The following is an 18,543-nucleotide window of genomic DNA, read 5'->3' on the forward strand; positions in this document are numbered from 1 at the left end:
AAAAACCAAAGCAGAAAATAATTCAGTCATGAAAGGGTTAAAATCATGGCAAAGTAAGTACAAACCAATTACTGCCTTCTCTGACCTTATTTTATTAAAGTTTTTATTTGCTGTAAATATAATATGCATTCTCAAAAAGTCAGAGTGCAAGAAAAGACTGGGAAGGCAGAAAGGTTAGGTGGAAATGAGAAGGATCTCTAAATGATAAAGAACATATAAAGCACCACAGAAGTCTATACCCTTAAAGAAACATCTTGTGAAGTGCTGCAGAGTCGGTTCCAACTCAACAGCGACCCTGTACAGGGTTTCTGAAGAGAGTAGCTGGTGAGCTTGAACTGCAGACCTTGCAGTTCACCCTGACCTTGTGCATTATCCCATAGCGCCACACCAGGAAAGTGACATTATTTCCTATACTTTCTGAACTTAAATTTAAAAATACTTACTGTACTTGCTCCAGAAATGTGATAAATCAAAATCACAAGTTGCATCCAACCTTTCCATTCATCAGTTTGTTCTCTATTTAATACTTTAGTCTGCATAAAAGAACCAAAATCTTGTTTAAGAATTCATGAAAATATAATTATTTGGACAGTATATGATAAAATTCATACTGTTAACATTTATAGTAAAATTTGTATGTCAAAAGTGTACTAATGCTCTATCAGAACTACCAGGGAGAGAAAAACAGCTTGAAATTATCACTGAATTTCTTAATAAAAATATGCTAAAAATATTTTTGAAATTTGAAAATGAAATTTTGAATATTTAAGTTGATTGTTATGATTTCACATTAAGATTATATTTAAATGATGACAGATGTGTATACTCATATATCTAAAAATGACATTTTATAATTTTTGCACTAAAATTTTAGAAATTCAGAGTCAGAAATGATATTACAAGTCCCTTAAACTTTATGATCAGAAAATTATAAAATACTTTATTTTCCTTAGTATATTCTTACTGGAGATGAACTGATTAAGCATCCTCTTACAAGTTACTTATTATTATTGTTGCTATTAAGAGACTTTGAGTTGGTTCTGACTCATAGGAACCTTATATAGGCTATCTGAGAAGCAGCTGGTGGGTTTGAACTGCCAACCTGCAGTTTGCAGACTAGTACTTATTCTACAGGGTCACACCAGGATTCCATTTAATACAATATTGTCATAGTTAAGTGCCACGGAGTCAGTTCTAACTTGTAGCAACCCTGTAATAAAGGGTTTTCAAGGAGTGGATGGTGGGTTTGAACTGCTGACCTTGAGGTTATCAGCACAGTGCTTATCCTACAGCACCACACCAGGGCTTCAATTATTACAATGTTGCTGCTAAGTGCCATTGAGTAGGTTCTGACTCAAAGTGACCCTGTATAGGATTTCTGAGAAGCTGGTAGGTTTGAATTGCTGACCTTGAGGTTCTCAGTCCAGTGCTATTAATTCATTCCTTTTAAGAAAACTACACAAATATTGTGAGCAATGACAGAAATTCTAAAATAGGAAATTCTTGAGTAGTGTAAATAGTGGCCACATCAATATATAAGTTTTAAATTTATATATATATAATTGCAAAACACACACATATAGGTTTGAGCATAAGGCATTTGTTAATATCATTCTATTTTTAATTCATAAAAGTTAATAGTATCTCATGCTTAAAGGCCATTATAAAACGGGAGCATCTTCATTCCCTCAATCCCCAAGAAAGCAAAAATAACACTAAATTGTGATAGCTTTTACACAAGTCATATTTTCCACCTTTCCAACAATCTGCAAGTGAATTTTTCAACCAAATTATCCCTAAAAAGCAACTCTAAGTGAAGTATAACAACAGTATTCATTTGTGCTTTCTGGCATAGTAAATATTTCTTTCACTTAGAATGTAAAGTAAGATGGATAACATTAGTGGAAAAGAAAATAATTCTTACCTCTTTAGTATTTTCATTATAAAATACTCCCAAAACCAAGATGTAGATAATTGGAATAAAAAAAGATGAATGTGTATAAAATTTGTTTTCCTTCATAAATAGATTTGCACGGTCACACATATAGAAATAAGCCATAATCAGGCCAAGTTTGCAGAAAGACTGTAATAGTATTTCCAAAGGAGACATAGATATATTGACAGTATTTTTCTTTTCCTCTCCACCTTCCAAATCAGTACATGGCTTATTCTTCCGATGAGCATTACGATGAATTATATAAAAAATTAAATATCCAAAAATAGAGAAGGTGAAAAAGCAAGCAGCTAGCTTCTGTATGAGAGTAAGAGGAGGCTGGGGTTGACAACAGGAACCATCTACAGGCTTCACAATCTTATTGCAATACACATTCATAAGAATCATTGCACTCTGTGAACAAATCAAGGGATTTGGTTATTATCTTGTCTGTAATATGTTTCACATTAGATTGTCTCCCGTGAATACTGTCAAGTTTTCAAGACTGAAGCCAAAATGCTTTTTGTATTTTTTGCTATCATTTCCCAAACACTCAAGTAAATAATACTATTCCTTCAGTCTGTAATAGTTCAGGGTGTTTCAAACTTTTTTTTGACTATGACCCACAATAAGAAATTCACATTACGACTCAAAAAACACACAAAAGTTCATTTTTCTATGAACTTTTCGAAGCCCTCACACATAGAAAAGTTCATAGAAAAATCTCATGATCTTTAATTCTATTTCTTTCATGAACTTTGAAGCCCTCACACATAGGAAACAATACCTACCTTTACTATTTTTAATGCACTCTAACTGGTCTGGCACTGTAGGATAAGCACTGAACCGCCAACCTTAAAGTCGGTAGACCAAACCCACCAGCTGCTCCTTGGAAATCTTGTAGAGGGTCGCTATGAGTCAAAACTGACTCAACAGCACTTAACAACAACATTTTTCTACATTATTCTTTTTTTAAAAAAAAATACTGATTTCATGACTACTAATGGGTCATGACCTCCAGTTTATATAATATTGACAGATGTCAAGGACCAAAGAATTTCAATTCACAGACATTCAAACGGAAGACACCAGGATATTTAAGATAGAGTACAAGTCTAAAGATGTGAAACAAGATTGTAGAAAAACTGCCACGGGGGTGGGGTGGGAAATAATTTCCAGCTATTTCTTATCTTTTTTTTTTTTAATTATTACTTTTAAAAAATATTTCATATCTTTTGTTTACCACTTATAAACTACTTAGAATTCTGTTTTAAGATTTCAGATGTTAATTAAAATGGTGAATCAACATGGTTTTAATAAAAACTGTCAAGATTCTGTCAAACTAAAGGCTCTGTCAAAATCTAGATTTATAAAATATTTATATTTTAGGTTTCTTGGAACTCTAGATGACATTACAGTAAGCCTAGGCTTTCAGCACACTCAAAGGTTTAGAAAATCTCAGCCTTTAAGCCTTCGGAAGGCTCTGTGCTAGACATCTGCGCAGATACAAATCTACAGGCTCCATATCAAAGTCCCTAAACTACCACCAGACTGGATCTGCAGAGTCACTTAGAAGTGTACCTACAACTGTATGTATGGATACATAACTTACATGTTTTTCTGCAAGAAAAGAACTGACCCATGTAAACTTTCACATGTTGTTGTTGTTATGTGCTATGGAGTCGGTTCTGACTCATAGGCGATACTGTACAGGGTTTCTGAGGCTATAAATCTTTACGGGAGCAGAAAGCCTCATCTTTCTCCTGAGGAACAGCTGGTAGTGTCGAACTGCTGACTTTGTGGTTCACAGCCCGATTCGTAACGACTACGCTACCAGAGCTCCTATGATGTTCTCCCATATAATGCACAGTAATTCAATCATATCCCCTTTGTATACAAGGTGATAGGGATGGGCAACTTAGACAATGGCTACTTAAAATGAGAGGGCGATAAGAGTGTATGGGGGAAGACCCCCACTGAACAGTTTTCATCTTGTCTAGACAGGTCTGGTGAAAGAGATGGGGATAAGGTTCTTATGATTTAATTGTGAGTAACTGTTATCATGAATAATTGCGACTGTCACAGCTATAAAGGCAGAAGTTCTGTTAACAAAAACGGGAGAGTAGTTAATCTTAAAGTCCAGAAACAGAGGACCCTAGGACCTTCAATGGAGAAGAACACAAGCGGAATGTAGGACCCTATTCAGAGAAGCAGCGACGCCAGAGTTGGAGGCAGAGATGGGGACATGGAGAGAGGGAGCAGCTGAGGACTCCAGACTCATGGAAAGAAAGGAACCAAGAGCTGGCAGCTAAGAGGCACAGGCTTGCAGAATGTCCCCTTTGGCTGTTTAAATTATTATACATTCCTGAGTGTTTCTGTGTGCATCTCCCTACCCCCATTCCCCCAAAAAAGAAAAACAGCGAGAATGGAGCAAATACTGTTCAATGATGTTGCATGGAGAAAACTGTAATCATTACAATGAAACAATGGTGTAAAGCCAATGTTCTCCCATTTTAATTATCACTTAGTTCACAATAAAATAAAACAAACAAACAAAACAACCCCAGGATGTCAACTGTAAACTAAACAATACCCACTGTCATCAAGCTGATTTTGACTTTTAGTAACCCTATACAGGGTTTTCTTGACACTCTAAACCTTTATAGAAGTAGTTGTTGCTGTTATTGTTATTAAGTGCCTTTAAGTTGATTCCAACTTAGGATTTCCAAGGCTGTTAAATCGTTGAGGGATTGGACAGCCTCATCTTTCTCCCATGGAGTGGCTTGTGGGCTTAAATCATGGACCTTGTGGTTTGCAGCCCAGTGCTTATCGTATGGAGCCACAGTGCTCCCCTATAGGAGTAGACAGCCTCTTCTTTCTCCTGTGGAGTAGTTGGTAGGCTCTACCTCTGATTTTGAGGTTAGGCAACCAATGCGTAGTGCACAGTGATACCAGGGCTTCTTAAACTAAATAATAGTGTAGATCAACTAATAAAGAAGGTTTGTTTAGAGCACTGCACTCTTAAAAGTATTATTTATGAGATCAAATTGACAACATCATCTGTAAAGCACAGATAGAAACTTCACACAGCAGAGTCTAAATTAATGGTGGTGAAACAACATGGGTTCAGATGATGAAAGCAGTGACACATGTGATATGTAAAGCCAATGACACTGAAGTATACATGCAGACATTGGTGAAAGGTTATGCTTTGTTGTGTATATTGTCACCAAAAAGTAAACAAAAAAAGGGACTCACAATGAATGCAATTTCATTTCGTCCCACCCACAGCTTCTCTCTCTTAAAAGTATTCTCAATCTTTCACTTACATGTATACTCAGGTGATGGAAAACAAAATTATTTCTAGATCTAACTTTGCATAGAATAACTATTAGTAATTAAGAATACAATGAACAAGTGATTTACAACCTTATTTATTATAGGGACTATGTTATTGTTGTTAAGTGCCATCGAGTCAATTCCGACACAAAGCGACCCTGTATAGGGTTTCCAAGGAGCAGCTGGTGAGCTTGAACCACCGACCTTGCAGTTCAAATGACTTTGCAGTCTGGCGCATTAACCCACAGCGCCACACCAGGACTCCATAGTGACTGCAGTAATAAGCAATTAGATAACATATTCTCTACTAACATGTGTAAGAACTCTTACAGTTTCTCTGCTTGATTCAGGAAGATGCAAGCCATCCAAAGATTCCATGATGGTTTCTTGAGCAATTAATTTGGAAACACTGAACATCTTAATATTTGATTTAGAATTTCTCGTGCTACTATTCAAAATACTGACGGCAGCTTCATTGTAGGCATTTATCTTCTCATTAGTGATCATTTTCCTATTTTCACTTAATAGCTCTTCATAAACAGGATCTGTACATATGAAACACATTTTTAATAGCACATATTAGAATTCCTATTGGTAGAAATTGTGAACCTGCAAAATTAACTAAAATACATTTCATATTTTGTTCTTAAATCCAGATGGTTTCAGGCATTTATAAGTTAATTTTTACATAAAGTTGATCCACATTTGCAACAGATTTCCTATCCTATATACACCTGTTAAGTTAATCAATTTTGACACTTAATTTTAAATTAAATCAATATGAAAGTTTAAAGAAATGTACTCCTTTCTCTTAGCTACACAGATGTGGAACAGCAACTTTATGCTCTTACATGCCTTAAGAGTTTAAAACTTATGAATACTGGGGTTACACTGAGTTAACAGTGAATTAAAATTGGGTATTGAACATTGTGGAATTAAGAGTAGCAGTCAACCTTTATATTTCTTCCTGTTCAATATTGTAAACTTTATTCACCCAATTAGAAGGTACTATTATTGAGGATCAAGGGCTGTCTATTCTCTCATTACTTATTATAAGTAATTTAAATTTTAACTTTTCTCATGTTACTGAGAGGTAACAATGAGTCTGCAAATAGAACACGAATTATAGAACAGATTATTACCATACTTTGTTATTCTTCTCAGCTTGTTATTAAATTTGGATATAATCATTAGAGTTTCTTACAAACATACTGAACCCTAAAAAGACCCAAGGCATATCATATTATGTTACTGCTGTTGTTGTTGTTGTTAGGTGCTGTCAAGTCAGTACTGGCTCATAGCGACCTTACACACAACAGAACAAAGTACACTTGATCCCAAAACTGCTGCCACAGTGCCAATCCATTGCATTGGGAATCTTCCTCTTTTTCACTGAACCTCCACTTTACCAAACATGATGTCCTTCCCCAGGGACTGGTCCCTCTTAATAATATGTCAGAAGTATGAGGAATGAAGTCTGGCCATCCTGGCTTCTAAGGAGCATTCTCATTGTGCTTCTTCCAACACAGATTTGTTTGTGCTTTTAGTGGTCGTCCATGGTACTTATAATATTCTCCTCTAACACTGTAACTCAAGTGTAATAGTTATTCTATGGACTTTTTTATTCACTGTCCAACTTTAAAATGCATATGAGGTTACTGAAAATACCATGGTTTTGTCACACAAAACTAGTCCTCAAACTGACATCTTTACAGTTGAACACTTTAGAGAGGTCTTGTGCTGCAGATTTATCTTCTTAAACAGGATCTCCATAAAACAAAATAATGCAATATTTTGTTTGATTTCTTGACTGTGGCTTCCATGAGTGTTCATGGCTGATGTGATCAAAATTAAGTCTATGACAACGTCAATCTTTTCAACATCTATCTTAATGTTATTTATTGGTCCAGTGGTAAGGATTCTTGTTTTGTTTTCACAATGAAGTGTAACCCATATCGAAAGTTGTGTGGTCTTTGATCACCATCAGTAAGTACTTTAAGTCCTCTCCTCTTTCAGCAAGCAAGGTTGTACCATCTGCATATCGCAGGTTTGATAATGAGTCTTCCTCCAATCCTGATGCCACATTCTTCATATAACTGACCTTCTAGATTTATTTGCTCAGCATATAGATTAAGTATGATGAAATAATATAAACCTGGCATACAACTTTCCTAATTTGAAACCATTCAGTGTTCCCTCATTCTGTTTGAACAACAGCCTCCTGGTCCCTGTACAGATTCATCATGAGCACAATTAAGTGTTTAAGAATACTCATTCTCTGCAATGTTGTCCATAGCTTGTCATGATCCACACAATCAAAAGCATAGTCATAGTCAATAAAGCACAGGTAAACATGCTTCTGGCGTGCTGGTGTACTGCCATAGGATAAGCACTTGACCTCAAGGTCGGTTTGATCCACAGGTCAGCTGTTCAAACTCACCAGCCTTTCCTAGGAAACTCTATTCAGAGTCGCTATGAGTCAAAACCTATTCGATGGTACTTAACAACAACAAACATCTTTCTGGTATTCTGTACTTTCAGCCAAGATCCACCTGACATCAGCAATAGTATCCCTGGTTCCACGCCCTTTTCTGAATCTGGCCTGAACCTCTGGCAGCTCCCTGTCAATATAGTGCTGCAGCGTTTTTAAAATTATCTTCAGCAAAATTTTACTTGCATGTGATATTGATGATACTACCCATTGACTTCAGCATTCAGTTGGGTCACCTCACTTTCAAATGGGCACAACTATGGATCATTTCCAATCACTTGTCCAGGCAGCTCTCTTTCAAATTTCTTGGCATAGATGAGTGAGTACCTCCAGTGCCGCATCAGTTTGTTTAAAGATTTCAATTTGTTGTCCATCAATTCCTGGTACTTTGTTCTTTGCCAAGAACTTCAGTGCACTTTGGATTTCTTCCCTCAGTACCATTGGTTCTTGATCATATGCTACCTCTTGAAATGGTTGAACATTGATCATTTCTTTTTAGTACAGTGACTGTGAATTCCTTCCATTTGTTGGTGATTTCTAAATTATTCAATAATTTGCCCATAGAAAGAATCCTTAAATAACAAAAGTCAAGACTTGATTTTTTTCTTAAGTTCCCTCAGCTTGAGAAATGCTGAATTTGTTCTTTCCTTTTGGTTTTCTAACTCCAGATCTTTGCACATATCAATCATTACAATATTTGACTTTGTCTCCTCAAGCTGCCTTTTGAAATTTTCTATTCAGCTCTTTTACCCCTCATTTCTTCCATTTGCTTTAGCATTGCAATGAACAAGTCATTGGTCTTGCAAAATTCTATCATACGATCTCCAGCAACGTTTCTATAACGAATGCCATATTTTCCAGTGGCTAATCTTTCCAAACTTTGCATTACTATCATCAGTAATTATCAATACACCTTGATTGCATGTTTGACCAATTTCAGACTGAAGAAGTTGGTAGAATTCTTTAATTTCATCAACACTGGCTTTAGTGGTTGGTGCATACATTTGAATAATAGTGGTATTAACTGACCTTCCTTTTAAGCTTATGGATATTTTCCTATCAAAGACAGCACTGTACTTCAAGAAGGATCTTGAGATGTTCTTTTTGAAGACGAATGCAGTGCCATTCCTCTTCAATTTGTCATCCCCGACATAGTAAATCATGTGGTTGTCAGATTCAAAATGACCAATACCAGTCCATTTCAGCTAACTAATGCCTAGGATATCAATGTTTATGGGTTCCATTTAATTTTTGACAATTCCAACTTGCCTGTACTTATACTTTGTATATTCCATCTTCTGATTATTAATGGATATTTACAGCTGTTTCTCTTCATTTTGAGTAGTGCCTCATCAGCAAATGAAGGCTCCAAAAACTTTATTTCATTCACGACATCAAGGTCAACTCTACGTTGAGGAAGTAGCTCTTACCCAGTCATATTCTAATATTCTGGTGCTCCTCACCTGTTTCAATATTCAATATTCTGGTGTTATCTGACAGTGTTCTACTGCTATGCATAAGATTTTCAGTGACTAAGTATTCAGAAGTATTCCATCTCTTCTTTTTCCTAGTCTGTCTTAGTCTGGAAGCTCATCTGAAACCTGTCTACCATGAGTAACCCTGCTGGTATTTAAAATACCTATGGCATAGCTTCCAGATTCACAGCAACACACAAGCCACCACAGTATGACAAACGGACAGAAGAGTGGTGGTATATTATGCTAGTTATTAAATAATGGTCATTCAATACATTCTTGAAATGAGTAGAATTAAAAAGTTTACACACTCTTAAAGAATGTCATTACCAAGTGCAAATTCAAATACATTCTTGTCAATTCCAAAGTATATTTACTTCCAGTGATTTTAATATTATGAAACAAACTTATTAATAGGCATTCTATATATTTATTTCTCAGTCAATATGTAGAATTTGTGGGAAGTAAAAAATCAGAGGAAAACATCTCCTTTGCCTTTAGAATTCTTTCTTATATTCTCATAGTCATTTTGTCTGCTGAGACACCTTAGAAGACATTTTTTATTTTCTTTTACTTATTATATTTATTAGTCTCTGTTCCCTAAATTCATAAAAAGGAAAACAAATAACTCAAGTTCATTCTAATTTTGCAGACCTTATTTTAAACTTTATTCTCACAAAGGAGTTACTTTGCTTCTTGAAACAGGGATAATAAAAATCCACATTTCAAAATATACACAGAATGACATTTTTTCATTACTTATTTCTTACCTTGTAAGACCCAATATACATCACTTGTCTTTGCCAATTTTTCTAAAAGTGGTGCTAGGGAGGTAATGTTCATTTTATATTGGGAAAGTGCTTCACTGCTACCATTGTGAATCTTGATGGACCACTAAGAATAAATAAAAATTAGGAATTCAGTATTTATCACAGAAAAATTAAAGTATACAATCTATAGCTCTATTTTATGATAATTGCCATTTGTATCAACATCAGAACAAATTTGGTTAAGGGCAATCATATGATTTTCATGAAATATGAGTATAATCCAAAAAGCATTGCTATTAGGGTTTCCAGTTCATACATGCACAAGTTTACTTCAAACAAAATGTATTTTAAATATGTCTCTGTTATCAGTGTATGGCTGTAGACAATTTTGCTCAGTAATACACTTATATTACTCTTAGTAAGGTGCCTTCAAAAAAGATCCAATCATTTAAAAGTTCATGAGTGGCCATTTAAGGTACAACTATTGGTTTCTCTCTGTGCAGAAGACAGAAGAACAATGTAAAATTGAAGATGCCTTGGAAACAATTTACTCAATGGACTAATGGACCATAGGTCTTCATGATCTTGAGACCAAAAGAACTACATGGTACCCAGCTATATGACCAACTTCTCTGAAAGGGATCATATTATAAGTTCCTGGATAGAGCTAGACAAAATGTGAAATACTCTTCACCTCTGGAGCTGAACTTACTCCTGTGGCTTAATTTTCAGCCAAGCAATAGCTAGGTACCAGAAACCCTATACAGGGTCACTAAGAGTTGGAACTGACTCAAGGACACTTAATGATAACAACAATACTAGTGAGGTATGCATACCATAAAATTACCGACCATTAGAGATCAAAAGGGCAGCATTTACCTCAGGAAAAAATTCAGAAGGGTTGGAAAAGGAGGAAAATGGAAACAGAGAGGAAGACGGATAGGTGATGTTACATTGAGGGGATTAGAATCATTAAGATGGAATGATGTATAATTTCTTGAATGTAAAACTGATGCTCTGTCCTGTAAGCCTTCACTCAATTCACAATATTAAGTTTTTAAAAAGATCTAATAAAAAAAAAACAGTGGCTTCCAAAGGGATCTGCTGGACCAGTTAAATTCAAGGCAGAAGGGTCAACTCAGAAGGTTATAGTGACCGTTTCTTAGGATCCCAAAGGGGGTAATCCTGACAGATTTTCTTGAAGGATATAGGACAGTCACAGGTACTTATTATGATGAACTCTGAAGAAAATAGAAAACTGCACATGTGAGAAAAAGGTCAGGTTGTGGCTAGGAACTGTTTTCTATTATAACAATTCATCTGCTCATTCTTCACAGGTAGCAGGGCTGTCCTGCAAGAATTTTGTTGGGAAAGAGTATCCCATCTACCCAACAGCTCTGATCTTGCCTCCTGAGACTTCTTTTTGCTTCCCAAATTCAAAGGACATTGAAAAGGATACGATTTGATCTCTCTAGAAATAACACCTTCAGAAATGAGGGATATAGTGAAAAACAACAGCTTCACATTTTGCTATTTTTTGTTTAATAAAGACTTCTATGATTTTTATAACAATAATTTTGACTTCTCTTCACATATGAAGACAGAAAAAATTGTTATAAAATTACTCTTTTAAATTTGAACATTCAAGAAAAATACAATTTTGGAGATAATGATACCAATATTTACTACCATATGTCATAAATTATTCATATATTTTAATTAATATTCATCAGATTAATAGATTATAATATAAATTAAAACATAAGTACAATCAAGAATTCTATCTAAGCATAGTAAATATTTTTTCTTAGCACATCCTTAAAATAGAACAAAAATCATTACTTGGAATAAAACTAGTTACTTACTGTGGCAGCTCCTGCTACAATTACATGAGGTTTTGCAACAGAATCCTATAGGGAAAACAAAACCTTTATAATAATGTAATCACCAGTTAAGAGAATGAGTATAAGTTGCATCATTGATTGTTTTTCTTAACACTTAAGTTCTTTTTCCTTCTAAATGTATATTAATTTTCTAGAGTTTCTTCCACAATCTTGTTATAACAAGATAGGTATCTAGTGCCTAAAGCTTTATATGCTTACAAAGAATAGCATGAGGACTCTTTAAGAGATATAGCTCTGGTAGCGTAGTGGTTACGAATTGGGCTGCGAACCTTAAGGTCAGCAGTTCAAAACTACCAGCTGCTCCGCGGGAGAAAGATCAGGCTTTCTACTCCCATAAAGATTTACACCCTTGGAAACCCTTTACAGGGTCGCTATGGGTCGAAACCGACTCGACGGCACTTAACAACAACAACAACATATACAAAAAAAAAGGTTTAAGGGGGTGGTTATAAGGCAAACCTTTTAACTTGTCACAAAATAAATGGTTAATTCCTTAATATTAATAAATAAATATTTGTTAAATGAATGAAAACAATCAAATAATCAATGTTTGGTAGTTACATGGACATTTAGTTGAAATTTCCCTTTCTTTTAACAATCATAAAAAGTTTTATGATAGAATTTATGACTCCAAAAACTAATTTAGGTAAATTATAAGGTGTACCTACTTGTCTCTCCCCATCTGAATCAAAGAATAAAAGACATCAAAGATCCAAGAAACAGTGAGTCCAAAGACCATGGCATCTCAGCCTCACTACGCTGAGACCAGAATTAGAAGGTGCCTGACTACCACTGCTGACCGTTCTGATTGGGATCACAACGTTGTTGCTATTCAGTGCCATCAAGTGAGTTCTAACTCATAGCAACCCTGTACAGGGTTTTCCACGGAACAGCTGGTGGGTATGAACTGCTGCCCTCGCAGTTCAAAGTCTAGTACTGATCCTACAGAGATAGACGTGGACTCTGCTCCCACTCTAGTTTGGACCTTCTATTGTATGTGTGTGAACACAATGTTGCTGTTAAGTGATACTGAGTCAGTTCCAACTCATTGCAACCCTGTACAGGGTACAGGGTTTCTGAGCAGTGGCTAGTGAATTTGAACAGCTGACCTTGCAGTTAGCAGTCCAGTGCTTATCTTACAGAGCCACACCAGGACTCCAACAGGTTTTAAATAGAGTGAGAGAAAAATGTGGAACTAAATTCAAAATCTTGAAAAATGCGACTTACTGATCTGATAGAGACTGGTGTTATTGTTGTGAAGTGCCGTCAAGTCAATTCCGACCCATAGCAACCCTGAATAGTGTTTCCAAGGAGCAGCTGGTGAGCTTGAACCGCTGACCTTGCAGTTCAAATGGCTTTGCAGTCTGACGCATTAACCCACAGCGCCACACCAGGACTCCGATAGACTGAAAGAATCCCTAAAACTGGCCCTTAGAAAATCTTCAAACTCAGTTACTGAACCCACTTTCAGTCAAATAACAGCCAGGCTTGTAAAATGAATACTACCATCAGGGAAAACATATTCTTTAGAACAGTAAGCCACGTGAGTCCAATGGACAGAATTTGTCTCAAAACAAAGTTTACAAGACAGAGAGAGGCAAGAAAGGACAAATGGAAAGGAGGAATACAGGAGAGGGTGGGGAAAATGCTACAGTCCTATGGGGACTGCAATTAATGTCATGAACCAAAAGGTATATACATTGTTGAATGAAACACTAATCTGTCTGTAAAATTTCACCCATACCACACACATACACACACACAAAAAGCAAAATCTCTTAGAATTTAAATTTTAGAAATATACTATATCTCCAGATTAATAAATAACCTAGAGGTTTTCTGTGGTTTTTACAGGACTTAAAAATTATACTTTACTAACACTTATGGTGAATTTCTTCACTCTTTGAAGGATATATTTTTACGGCCAGCACATATAAGGGGGTTAAAAAAGTTCATGAAAAATGTAATTAAAAGATTTTTCCACAGGCTTTTTGGAGCCCCCTTATATATGAAATATTTTATTTTAAATATATAAAAATTATCACATTTCTGGGTATCTTTTAACATAGCAATAAAAACATGGTATACACCTCAATTTCAACTAATTATATATATATATTCACCATTTTACTATCCAACTATTCTGTGTATTAATAATGCACATCTGGTATAAGGAACGTCATTGTCCCTGAACAGGTTCCCTGACCAGCAGACCCATGTGCACATAAGAAAGGAAACTTGTGTTGCATAGTATTTCATTAACCAGGAGTGCCGGGCTGAGCTGGAAGTAGGGGGTGGTGTGAGCTGGAGTGGGACTGGTAGGGATGGAATACTGCCTATCAAGTCCTAGGTGTTCACAAGGGACTGTGGCTGGGGAAATGGTAGCCAGTGTCCTGAAGGTGGGCCACCCTTGGAGCTGGGGAAAAAGTGGGACCCCAGGGTTTTGCCCTAACTACCAGTCCCAAGAGGTTACAGGACAGACAAGTTGTCAGAAGGAGCCCTGAGATGAGACACTTGGATATCTGGGGACAGTGGACTCCCATGTTAGCTGACCGACACCTATGATGTCCCTTATGCTTCCTTGTCATCTCTTCTGGGTAAGCACAGGTGATGGCAGAGGTAGGGTCAGTGGTTGAGCATCCAGCAGCAACTGTAATTCAAGGTCAAAGGCAGAGGCAGGGCCTCAGGAGAAACTTGGGAATGTCAATTCTCATGGTAAAAGAAGGCAGTGAGAGTTGGGAGATCCTGGGACAAGGGACTGGTGTAGGGACACAGTAGGCAGTGTAAACCCCTACTATGGCACTTAGGGCCTCTTTCCCACAGATAGGGAGCCCATTGTCCTGACAAAGTTACCAAAGGCATTTTGGGGTCCCTGAGGGGATGATGTGGGACGACTCATACTGGAAATACACTGAGGGCAGGAAAGGTATGGAGCTAGAGGAGGGGGGTGAGGGCAACACTTAGGCCACTCTGGCTATGTAAAACTGGGTAGACCTCCCCTGAGAGAACCTGAGGAGGAAGAGGCAGCAGTGAAGGTGATCTCACCAGGGGCCTGATGGGACGTTCACAGTACAGGTGACACCAATTTCCACATAACATCAATTTCCACATAACGACCTGGTCTTTGGAACTTAACCTTGTTGATAAGTGAGAAGTGAGTATATGTGAAGATCCCAATTTACCAGAAAGTTGAATTCTAAACTTGTCTGCATGCTTGCTTTTTGGAACTAGAGACATACTTTCTAATAAATAAACTAGTGTTAGAAATATACTAGATTCCCACAGGATCTTACAAAAGCCTATTAAGTATGTGATGTAGTTGCAATCCATTTAGGGCAAAAAAATGCAGGACATTTAGTGCAAAAAGAAGCAAATAAAAAATCACTGCAGTACAATGAATTAAGCAAAACAAAGTCAACAAAATCTAATATTGTTTTACCCATTTGCCCAATGCAAATGCCTATAGCAAAGAACACAGATATAATGGAAAGACTAACAAAGCCGCTAGATGGAGACAACTGTGGAGAATCTCAAGTGAACTTTTGAGAACTCATGGGCTTCTGAGGTTAACAGCATGCTTGCTCTTTATATCTAACTTATCTCCAAACATTAATGAGTTAAAGATTATTAGGCATGTCTTTTGGGTCACAAATATAATAAAAGGGGCAAAAATAGGTTATTTAAAAAACAAGAAAAAAGGAGTAGTTACTGAAGTATCTGGGTGCCAGAAAAAACAGGAAAATGTTCAAGGGAATGTGTACAGTGCTACAAAAATGACCTGGGTTTCAGTTAAGTTTTAGCAGTAATAAAAAACTGTTACATCTGGAAAGTATGATGTAAGCATAACATGTTTTAGGGGTAGAATGTGACAGTGAGGAAGAGACAGTGGATCCATAGTGACAGATCAGTCCAGCACTGCTTAGTGGCTATTAGAAAGAGCTCTGAGCTATATTCTAGGAGAATAGGGCTGGCGAGTAAAGTGAAATAAATAATAGTGGATGATGCTCAGGGTTGTTCAAAATCTGATTAATCCACATCAGAAAAGCCTAAATGTAATCTCAAATACAGACCTCGGTCCATACTTTGATGCATTGTTTCATAGAACCATTAACTTCTGGGTGCCACAGAAAATCCTAAAATAGAAATTTAAGAGGTTAATTTTTAAAATCAGAGATACTTTATCTCCACTATTAAGAACAAACATTAACATTTCTCTTACAGTGTGCTTAAAAATAAAATACCACCTCATCTAAAATATCACCATCTTTCTATGCAATATGAGAAGTCTCACACAGTTCTTGCTTTCACTTCTGCCTTCTAATTTATCTTCAGAGTTTAACTATGCTGTTGTTGTTGTTGCTAACCATCAAGTTGGTTCTAACTCATAGCAACCCTGTATAGGGTTTCTGAGGAGTGGCTGGTGTGCTTGAACCGCCAATCTTGAGGTTCAAACAGACCTTGCAGTCTAAGACATTAGTCTACAGCATAACCATAGTCATTAAAAACTTCAATCTGATCTTGCCAAATCCTTAAAGATTAAGGGGTTTACAAGTGTCCTCAAATAAAAGCCCTTAGGATTGCTAAGAATGCACAGAATTTGGTCTCTGCCTCTCCCTTCTGCATTTCTCCCTGCCACTTTCTCCTTTGTTCTCTAAGAACCCTTTTGATTCTTATTCAGCGACTTTCTGTTGTTGTTGTTAGGTGTCATCAAATTGATACTGATGCATAGCAACCACATGCACAACAGAACGAAACAGTGCCAGGTCTTGTATCAACCTCACAATGTTTGAGCCCACTGCTGCTGTCACTGTGGTAATACATCTCTCATTGGGAGCCTTCCTCTTTTTGTCTGACCTTCCACTTTACCCAAAATGTCCTTCTCCATGGACTGGTCCCTCCTGATAAAATAACTTGAGAGATGAAATCTGGTCATCCTGACTTCCAAGGTGCATTCTATCTGTATGTCTTCCAACACAGCAATTGCTGTATATTCGCCACAAAAGAAAAAAATGATTTGACACTAAAGTCTACATTTGGCAAAAAAAACAACAATAACAACTAAACAAACAAACAAAAACCCTTAGCAAAATATGAGTAAGACTTTAACGCACTTTTTTCATCTTCTTGCCTTCAAGGTCACCTGAGAAATTTCAAAATGTTTGGCCTCTTTCCTCTTTTGCCTGTCCTCCTTCTCTATAAACTAGTCTAGGTGTTTCTCAGTTGGCCAGGCTGTTTTATGCTATTCCTGTCGACTCCTCCCCTTCTTCTATTCTGGGCCCAGTGGTCTTTGCTGCGCAGATCTATGCACATGCACAGTAGAACCCTCCAGGGGTCGGGGGTGGAGTATCCACTCGCTGAGGCCCCACCCCTCTAGTTACCAGAGTGGAGGTACACCCACAGATAAATGAGCAGAAGTAAGATTGTTCACACCTTTACCACTGAGAATCTGTCAGGTGTTAGTGATGGGATTTCTTTCCTGCTCCCATATTTGCTGCATCCTGTTCAAGACGGCTGTGCAGGGCTTCAACCAGCAGCTACCACTCAGAAAATGTCATTTTTCTTGCTTCTGCTACAAATTCCACTAGTAGTGAGCCTTTGATACATGTAAATATCCCTTTACATGTAGTTCACAGTTTCAGGACCATCCCCTGAACCTACTTCGTCCAGTATTTTGTGTTACTGCTGGCAAAGGTCTGCACGGAGCCACTTCCTAATCAGCCATCCTCAATACACCTTGACTGCAATGCTTGATCAATTTTAGACTGAAGAAACTGGTAGAATTCTTCAATGTCATCGTCACTGGCTTTAGTGGTAGGTGTGTAAATTTGAATAATAGTGATATTAATTGGTCTTCCTTGTAGGTATATGGATATTATCCTATCATATATAGCATTGAACTTCAAGTAAGATCTTGAGATATTCTTTTAGTTGATGAATGTGACGCCATTACTCTTCAATTTCTTCTTCAGCTCATTAATGCCTAGAATATTGATGTTTATGCATTCCATTTAATTTTTGACAATTTTCCCATATTCATACTTTGTAAATTCCATGTTTTGATGATTAATGGTTGTTTACAGCTCTTTCTCTTCATTTTGAGTTGTGCCACATCACCCCCAAGGGCTTTACTCCATTCACATCATCACAGTCAACTCTACTTTGAGGAGGCAACTCTTCCCTAGTCATATTTTGAGTGCCTTCCAATCTGAGAGGCTCGTCTTCTGGCACTATCTATATCTGACAATATTCTAGCACTATCTATATCTGACAATTTTCATTATGTTTCAGTATTCAGTATTCTTGTGCTGACAGTGTTCCACTGCTATTCATAAGGTTTTCAGTGACTAAATATTCATAAGTAGTCCGTCTCTCCTTCTTCCTAGTCTGTCTTCGTCTGGAAGCCCAGCTGAAACCTGGCCACTGTGGGTGACCCTGCTGGTATTTAAAATACCCAAGGTATAACTTTCAGAATCACAGCAACATGCAAGCCACCACAGTATGACAAACTGACAAACAAGTGGTGGCATCCAACTACTGGAATGCTCTGAATGATGTTTTTCCCATAGGTCTTTGCACATATAATTCTTTCTTACTATAATGCTTTTAAACTCTTAACACTGTGACTGGGAAA

General features: G+C 36.9%; 1 protein-coding gene across 2 annotated transcripts in view; it reads right to left on the reverse strand.

Annotated features, from left to right (window-relative positions):
* The window catches only part of CASD1 (CAS1 domain containing 1), a 102,057-nt gene that overhangs the window by 27,694 nt on the left and 55,820 nt on the right, over window positions 1–18,543 (reverse strand). For both annotated transcript variants that reach the window (XM_006834284.1, XM_006834285.1), the window contains exons 5-10: window positions 15,983–16,045; window positions 11,874–11,918; window positions 10,009–10,132; window positions 5,603–5,817; window positions 1,925–2,347; window positions 444–533 (exon numbers count right to left, since the gene is read on the reverse strand). In XM_006834284.1, coding sequence (XP_006834347.1) covers window positions 444–533; window positions 1,925–2,347; window positions 5,603–5,817; window positions 10,009–10,132; window positions 11,874–11,918; window positions 15,983–16,045 — 960 coding nt within the window. The remainder of the gene's footprint in view (window positions 1–443; window positions 534–1,924; window positions 2,348–5,602; window positions 5,818–10,008; window positions 10,133–11,873; window positions 11,919–15,982; window positions 16,046–18,543) is intronic.

The sequence above is a fragment of the Chrysochloris asiatica genome, unplaced genomic scaffold (genome assembly GCF_000296735.1).
Source record: "Chrysochloris asiatica unplaced genomic scaffold, ChrAsi1.0 scaffold00010, whole genome shotgun sequence".
Classification (NCBI taxonomy): Eukaryota; Metazoa; Chordata; class Mammalia; order Afrosoricida; family Chrysochloridae; genus Chrysochloris; species Chrysochloris asiatica.